Source organism: Silene latifolia, chromosome 10 (assembly GCF_048544455.1).
Source record: "Silene latifolia isolate original U9 population chromosome 10, ASM4854445v1, whole genome shotgun sequence".
Taxonomy (NCBI): Eukaryota; Viridiplantae; Streptophyta; class Magnoliopsida; order Caryophyllales; family Caryophyllaceae; genus Silene; species Silene latifolia.
The window spans coordinates 159,547,258-159,556,076 of record NC_133535.1 but is presented as its reverse complement, the minus strand read 5'-3'; the positions used below and the strand labels follow the sequence as shown (position 1 = coordinate 159,556,076).

The 8,819-nt window shown below is 34.7% G+C and overlaps 2 protein-coding genes across 2 annotated transcripts; both read left to right on the top strand.

Moving 5' to 3' along the window:
* The first annotated feature begins 241 nt into the window (after positions 1-241).
* Positions 242-987, top strand: LOC141608765 (putative F-box/LRR-repeat protein At3g18150). The gene is made up of 2 exons (XM_074428110.1): positions 242-344; positions 452-987. Exons 1-2 carry the CDS (start codon positions 242-244, stop codon positions 985-987), a joined length of 639 nt encoding a protein of 212 aa, XP_074284211.1.
* Positions 988-3,099: 2,112 nt separating this feature from the next.
* Positions 3,100-8,610, top strand: LOC141606661 (uncharacterized). Its single transcript, XM_074425875.1, has 5 exons — positions 3,100-3,186; positions 3,604-3,717; positions 5,415-5,584; positions 5,822-6,862; positions 7,612-8,610. Exons 3-5 carry the CDS (start codon positions 5,423-5,425, stop codon positions 8,479-8,481), a joined length of 2,073 nt encoding a protein of 690 aa, XP_074281976.1. The 5' UTR covers positions 3,100-3,186; positions 3,604-3,717; positions 5,415-5,422; the 3' UTR covers positions 8,482-8,610.
* Positions 8,611-8,819: the final 209 nt, after the last annotated feature.

The window sequence follows — 8,819 nt, the reverse complement described above, 5'->3', positions numbered from 1 at the left end:
AGCCAAGCCCTCAGTTCGTTCATTGTTGCAGGAGAGGCCGAGAGGAACGATAAGGACAAGAAGAATCCAACCCAAGACATTACTCTACAAGCCACGGGTGGTAACGATACTTGCTCTGGAATTACACCCGGAACAAATAGCTTACAAATTACAATTAAATCTTTCTCAAAAGCAATCAAATATAAAATCAATTAGGGTTAGGAGTTGCACACCAACTGTTCGACGAAATTCCTCAGTGAAAATGGTGGTTGAGGGAAAGAAACAAAGACATGGGCAGTTAAAAACCAAGGATAGATTATCAGATTTGCCAGATTCTCTCCTCCATCATATCATTTCTTTTCTGGGTACTAAAGGAGCGTGTCGAAAGAGCATTTTGTCGAAAAGATGGGTTCATATATGGTCTACTGGCTTAATTATTGATTTTAGTCCTATGTTTTTGTTGCTATGAAAGATGGAATTTTTGAGGATGAATTTGTTGGAACTAGTACTAGTCCTTACAGGGAGGAAACTGTTGAGAGACTTATGAATTTCATTGAATCCACAATGCGACGATATTCCGAGAAGAATCTTTCTATAAGGGTATTTAGACTTGAATATCCAACTATTGATCCAAAGATGTCTGGGAGGATTGATAAATGGCTCGGAATCGCTTTGCAAAACCAAGTTAAGAAATTGTTGCTCTCTGTTATTCCCAAGGGTTTTCGCTCTTATCTATTGCCCGCGTTTTTTTTCTTGGCAAAATCATTGATAAATGTGACACTTTCTAGGGTTAGAGTGCCTTATTTTGAAAATATGAAGCTTATTTCGCTACAATGTTTGGTTTTAACAAAAGTTGATATAGACGAACATATGCTACACGATATTATCAAGTCATGTCCCTTGAAATTTCTGAGCCTTGACTGGTGCTCTGGCCTTCAAAATATTTCTATTCCTTCCTGTAGTAGATTGGAGTCAGGGGCGGATCTAGGGCTAGGCTACTCGGGCTAAAGCCCGAGTAGTTTTTATGGAAAAAATATATACTTTATCTATTACTAGAGTAGCAGTGTTATCCTTGTGGTCTGGTGGTCTGCTAGTTACTTTTCATACCAACATCCCGTGTTCAAATCCCATTTTGAACTAGGGCGAAGGTTTTCTTGACTTTTATTTTTTGCCTTTTTAATTTTCTCTTCGTACCTCCACGTTATAGACTTACATCAGATATTTATTTTAATTATTATTCTTTCTTATATTTGTTATAGGTGTTTGTCTTCTTATCTCATAGGAGTAATTTTTTCCCTTCTGACAAGCGAGTTAAATTATATGAAAAAGATATGTACTTCATTACAATGATGTGTATATTTTTCATAATTTTCCTTTTATGAGCAACAATTTAACGAGTTTTGCTAAAAATTTTAGGGGTTAATTCAATCAAAATAATTTGTCGTTAAAATAGTTAGAACAATTATAAATTAGCTTCATTCAATATAAATAGTAAAATATCACTACAAAATAACAGCTTGTGAATATACAATACTTTTTTTTCGCTCAAAGATTACGAAAGTGAAAGTTAAATTTAATACCCATTGAAACTTTTAGAAACAATTGGCTTATCATATTCTTATATTTACTTTATATTTCAAATCTCGGAAAAAAATTTGCTATCAGTTTATAAAGTTTAAAAATTTAGCCCTAGATGGATTGGATTCCTGGGTCCGCCCCTGATTGGAGTTACTCTATGTAGCTCGAACTCTACCTGTAGGCGGGACTATCTTGGTAACGCCGTAATCTGGACCTAAACTTTGTCATATTTTACATGTTGTACGGTGTATATCGTAGAATATGAGCTTTGTGATAAAGTATCCGAACTTTATGTTAAAGAATATGAGTTTTATTAGAAAGTACTAAGGTCATCCATTAGACATTAAAAACATGAACTTTGAGTTAGCTCTGAAAGAATACATATAAGTTCGGATTCTTATACCTTGATTGTACAATGCTTATGGTACAACTGGATGTATGATACTATTTGGAAATGATTTATAGGCAACCATGAATGCTATTAAGACATTCGCTGGGCAAAATTCAGTTTGCATTTCAGTTAGAGCAAAGGGTTATAATTGCCGTTTCTCTAAGTTTCAAAGTCTAATGTGGATTAGCCCGTCACAAGCAAGACTAGCTGAAGTTATTTTTGGTTGGTTCGTTCGGATTGTGATTATTATGTTTTTTTTCGGGTTATTTCATAATAAGAATCCATCATATTAGTGGTCTGCAATAATCATTCCCTTCTATCAATAATCTCAATTAAATCCAACCTAAACACCATACCTTCTAATAGCGAACCAGTTGATATTTTGTGATGTTTATGTGTATCAAATAAACCAAGTTCTTTATTCATCACTTGAAAATATTACACCTAAACTTCATATATAGCAGTTAGGTTGTCCAAAAACTATCAAATATTTCATCATAAACTGTGAGTCGTAGAATATGGACAGTTGAATTTTGGAATTGGTTGAAGATCGGACCCGCGGGTAGACCCGGATCCTACACAAACCCTTAGGGTCTCCTAATTTTGGAGGTGAGGTAGTGTGTTTTGTGTGATCCAAATTCATTTTCTTAATTTTTGTGGAAAAGAGAGAGAGGATGAGATGAGTGAATAAGAGGGAGTATAACTCTTCCAATCTGGTACGAATATAATCCAAATTATCGGGTTTTGAATCGATTCGGTTTTGGATGTTAAAATTGGTGCAGAACCCAATTTTATAAACCCAAACCAAATTATTATCCATCCATCCAACAACAGTAAAATATGAAACCACTAGAAGTAGGTTCGTGCTTGGCAATTATAATCTATATTTATATTTATATTTATATTTATTTATATTTATATTTATTTATTTATATTTATATTTATATTTATATTTATATTTATATAAATTTATATAAAAATATAATAGAAGAACCGCTATACATTAAACTGGACACGTGTCAGCTCCTCAATAAAAAATTTCCCGCCCAACAATAACTTTTGCTTAACCCTAATTACATACAACTGTTAACCCTACCGTCATTCTCTAAACACGCCACACACTTATTTACCCACCCAAGACATTTATTTCTTTCACATCAATCTGTCACTCCCTTTAATCCTGTTATTTCTAACTATGCTATTTTTCAACATCAGGATTGCTCCATAAATTCAATAAGGTAAGCTTATATATTCTCTTTTAGCTGAAATTTTTTTCTTATAAATTATCATAAGTATTACTTTGCACCGAGTTGTATTTGTTTCAGATATTTGATTTTTTGAAATTAATTTGGTATTATAAACTTGTGATTATTTGAATAATCTATGAGGGTATCATCATGTGTTCTGCAAGAGTAAACTTTTTAATTATCATAGATTTTGCCTTATTGAGAGAGCTTGTGATTTCATATTTTCCTTCCCCGGTTTTAGATCTAATTGGTTGCATGCGTATTTTATGATTTTTATGGTTAATTAATTGATACGAATTAGCAATGGTATTTATTAAATCGAGTGAAGTCATGAGTTAATAGATTAATTTGGCTGATTTTGAGTTTATTAGCAACCATAGTTTCTTATATAATTACTTTCACTTACAGGGCAGTTAGAACGAGCAAATTACAATTTCACCAATCACCATAGTATCATTCATGGTACAACGAGCAAATGCGAGGCTCTGTTGGCCCTAATTTGCCGCCTTATATGTAATTACGGTATGTTCAAAATTCTAATAATATTTCTTCATCATTATCTTAAGAAACTTGCATCTATAAGTTTTTTTTTTAATGTCATCACTTAAATCGCTATACTGCTACTATCTCTCATAATGCATCTACTCCGTATAAGTTTTTTTTTTAATGGTTGTCCTTCAAAGAAAGCTACAAAAGTTACATGATTAGCAGTCAGTAGACGGATATATTACTCTTTGTTACATAATTTATCCGTTTGTGAATTTATGTTTCGTATGTTTTCTGGTATTGAGTTTCTTCTACACATAGGCATAATATAGGAATTTTTTTCTTAAATGGGGTTTAAATCCGAAATATTTACAAAAGTGGGGCTCTTTTCAAAGTATTTACAAGGAATGGGTCCACGTCATCACAAGATACGAAATTTAATTTTTTTTTTTTTAATAAACTTAACCTCTCGCTGTGTGAGACAGCGAGTAGATGTTATTGCCTTTGCTACCATACATGCTCATTGGTCGTCTTCGTTCTCCTTACTCCGACCACCAAAACACAAACTACCAACACCATTCTCTTCATCTCACTTCCCTTATCAAATATGCCCATTTTTTTGAGTGATTAGCTTAGTAGTTTTCAAAGTAAATAGCCCGAAAAATCACCGCTCACAAAATTGTTTTTGCGTTTTCGGTTTCGCGACTGGCTGGGTTTGTCTCGTTAATAACTCATCTTCTCCTTTTCTTATGTCAATTGTGTTTGTTTTCTAAAATCTAGTGGATAGCAAAGGCATCATAAAATGAATCAGAGCTGTCAATCGTGCACCGGAGTTGCTTCTGACTTTTGAGTTCATCTAAAATCATTAACAAAGAGAGTACATACAGCCCCTTTGTTTCGAGAAGGGCATAAGAATGATTGAGTTTGCTACTACCATCATCATAACTTCTTATGATTATTGATGATTAACAAGCCCACATAGAATAATACCTCAAATGTACAAAAGTTAGCCATCTTACATTATGTGCGGCACTTATTAGCGAAACCGAAAACGTAAAAATAGTTTTGTGAGCGGCAACTTTGCGGACTATTTACTTTGCAATATACGAGGTTAATCACTCAAATAAATGGGTATATTTGGTAATGGAAATGAGTGCAATAGAATGGTTGTGGTAGTTCGTGTTTTGGTTGTCGGAGTAAAGAGAACGAAGACAGCCAATGAAGCATGTTGGGGAGCTAACGCAATGACATCTTCTCGCTGTCTCACACAGCGAGAGGTTAAGTTTTATTTTAAAAAATAAAATTCCGTACCTTGTGATGACGTGGACCCATTCCTTGTAAATACTTTGAAAAGAGCCCCATTTTTGTAAATATTTCGGATTTAAACCCCATTTAAGAAAAAAATTCATAATATAGTATAACGACCACTGCTGAAGAAACAAACTGTACATAACATAATACTGGAATATAAAAAAGATTATGTAAGTTAACGAATCATATCCAATCACTCGAAACTCAGCTTGTTAACACCTAGGTATTGGCTAATTATAAAATTGTTCGATTGAATGTCTTGGCAGTCTCATAATTCCGAATTCTTATTCATTTTTATAAGATGTTTGTACATTCAAACTAATATTCTATTTGAAGCTAAAATTTAGAACTTTTTATTCATATTATTTATATATGCCCGTGCAATTTTGCACGGGTTCTAAGCTAGTTGTAATTGTAATTAGGGGTGAGAATGATGAGAATCGGAGCAATATGGGTAGGACGCCGACAAATAGGAGGTTTACTTACCAAGCTCCCGACAACAACAAAGTACGATGATGCTCTTCTCAACTTCCTCCGTCTCAGGGCCCACCCTTTCCCCTCTTTCTTCTGCACCTCCAATTTTATTTCTCAGGTTTTTTTTTTTTTTTTTTAATTTTTCTAATTATATTTTGAATTAATCTTTATTCGTGGTTCCGAATATATATAGATTTATATTAATTTAAAAATAAAATTCAGATTACGTAGTACTCCGATATGATAATTTGGGAAATTTGCTAGCTAATACGGAATACTGTTTTTCTTATTGATATTCGCCACATTATTATATCTCAATGTTCATGCTTAAATTTGCCATATTTTTTAAATGCAGGTTAAACAACTGACCGTAAATAAGTATCCTCTCGATCAACTTGATAAGCTATCACCTTCTGATGACGAATGTTCTTCCTCGGATGACGAATGTTCTTCTTCGGAAGAAGAAGACCGATGGCCTTCAGATAAGAAAATATTACCGACTTGGCTTTTCAACGTTGAGCGATTCATAGTTGCTCCTTTTATTCAAGTATTCTCGGTCTCACTACATACCGACGCTAATGATGATAGACCATGTGAAATTTATGGTTCTATTTATGCTACTAACGCGCGAGGTGTTGTTTCCAATCTCTATACTAAATTCATTTCCAATCCCGAGACTGTTCCTAACAAGGGTATCTTATCCCTAAAAGGGGGATATGATATCGTTCTCTCATATGGTCCTTCCACAAACACCTCCATTGATTTCGATCTCAGTGATAAGTCTCGCAACTCCGTTGTCATTAAAGAGAAACATAATTTGCATTCCTTTAATGAAGATTTTGAGGATACCTCTAACAAGCTCATAAAAGATATTGTTTACGGGGAGCGTTGTTTTGCACTCGTTTACTACGCAAAATTCTTGTATGCATGTCGTGCTGTTGTATATGTTGCATTCTATACTAAGCGCGACACAACTAGCACTTGTGTTGATGTCCACGGAAGCATTGTTGTGGGATATGACAATGCTAGGCGATTTTGCAACAATGATGACGAAGTGAGGGATATGAAGTATTTGCTTTTCAGCAAGCCGTTTGATCAACCTGAACGCGTTATAGTTGGGAGGACTATGAAGCTATCTAGATCTGTGGTGGTTCTTCCTGCAGGTTCGGCTCTCGTCATTGATGCAGACGTCTCAGATTCCCGTGGCCGATTAGTTCATGGTTCTGTCGAATTCCATGTAGATGGCCAAAGCAAAAAGTCAATTGACGATGAATTTGGTACTATCAAAGTGATTGTTGCCTTTGATCCTCCTCGTTCGGAATTTATACCTGATTTTGATCGTAGAGAAGAAGATTTCGGAGAGGCCGAATTGGATGCACTGACAGAAAATTCACTGGTAAACTCACCAAGTTCCAATTTTTTTGTTGACACATAATTTGTCATGTTTGTTTTGCAACTCCAATATTTGAATTTTTTGGTTAATTAGCGTTAATTAGCAAAATAATTAGGTAATTAGCGTTCGTTTGAAACTATTTGGGTCTATAGTGTCCACGTCATCTCTTTTTATTTTTTTTCCAATTTTTATATGAAACCGCTAAGAAACTTAGCGGCTTTATTTAGGTTTTTTTTTTATATATATAAAAGGCAAAACCGCTAGGAATCTTAGCGGTTTACCATATCAGTACTGTCATTTTATAGCGGACTTAATGCAAATTGTTGAAAAATGGTGGAATAAGCCGCTGAGAATCTCAGCGGCATTGCTTTTCAATTTTTTATTATTTTTTTTTAAAAAAAAACTGATATAAATATTTGAACGATGAAAAGCCGCTAGGTTTCTTAGCGGTTTTGTATAAAAATTGAAAATAAAAATAAAAAGTGATGACGTGAACACTATAAACCAAAATAGTTTGAAACCAACCCTAATTCCCTAAATAACGTGCTAATGAACGCTCATTAACCAAAAAATTCCCAATATTTGATGCTAAACTACCTTAGCACTCCTGCTATATTTCACAGCAAGTTGAGTTTGATGAATATGCTGATTTATGACTTCAAATGTTAATATTCCGAGTTCAATCTGTTAAGTCCCGAACAATACATTTCTAATGTTGTCAATTGTTTTATTGATGTCTCTCTTTTGATCAGGTTCGTTCTCATCAAGAACAGAATTTGACGTTGACTTCCCCAAGCGACAACATAGTCGAGGTTAGTGAGAATTTTTACGGGGTTACATTGGCAGAGTTGTTCTCTGTATATGTTTATGGAACTAATCACGAGGTTTCTACTGTTTGCGGAAAGATATCTGTTGAAGATCGTCCTTTTCTCTACCCTGGTAGGAATATCTTTCAACGGGACCTCGACTATCCATATATTTTCTCCGAGGAGAAGGGTTCTATTTTAATAGAAGGTCACTATCCGCCTAACTCTGACCGTCCATTCTGTATATATCTCTATCTCATAGACCCGACGACAAACAACAATGAATTATGCAGGGGTGAAATCGTCTACGATCATGTAGCACCTCGAGGCGATGTTCCATTAAATAAAAGACTATGTTCATATATCAAGGGAGCTCATGGCTATGCTTTGTTACATTACATCATCTTCACGCGTGCGTGCCAAGCTACCGTTGAAATCAGGTTCCTGCTGCCAGACCATCCTTCATCCCTTCCCATTTTTATTTGTGGGTCGGTCTTTGCTAGCTATAGCAATCAGAGCTATTCCACTATGTATGCCAAGAAATATTACAGAAGTCGGCTTTTTTATAAGCCACAGGCTGATCGTATACAATTAGTCGATGATTTGAGAATTCCGTTATCCAAGTCAGTGGTCGTGGTTCCTAAAGGTGCCGCTCTTGTTGTCGAGCTTGACTTGGATATATTGTCCTGTGGCAACGTAAAAGATATTGTGTTTGGCAAGAAAGAGATGAACATCAGTTTGTCGAGAACAATACGTGCTGAAATACTGGGAAAGTATTCTGGGGTTCAAATTTCGGCCAAGTTCGAGCGCTGTTGATAAGTATTCTGGGGTTCAAATTTCGTCAACAATGATATATACAATCTTTTCCTTTTACGTAAAAAAAATTAACAGGAATGACAATTGTTTAATGTCAACAAATATGAATCAATGATGTACGATCTTTTCATTTTTGAACTTCGACAAAAAAAATATTTTTAATGGATACGGTTGTTTAAGCATCACCATTGACAACGCAAAAAGAAAAGAAAAAATCATATGGCCATTAATCGTTTTCGATCTTTATTAGAAAATTTACAGCATCAACTTAACCGGTTCTTAGGAAACTCTGTCGAAAAACATAGAGGAATGAGCAAAACCAGGGCAGGAACTCCGGT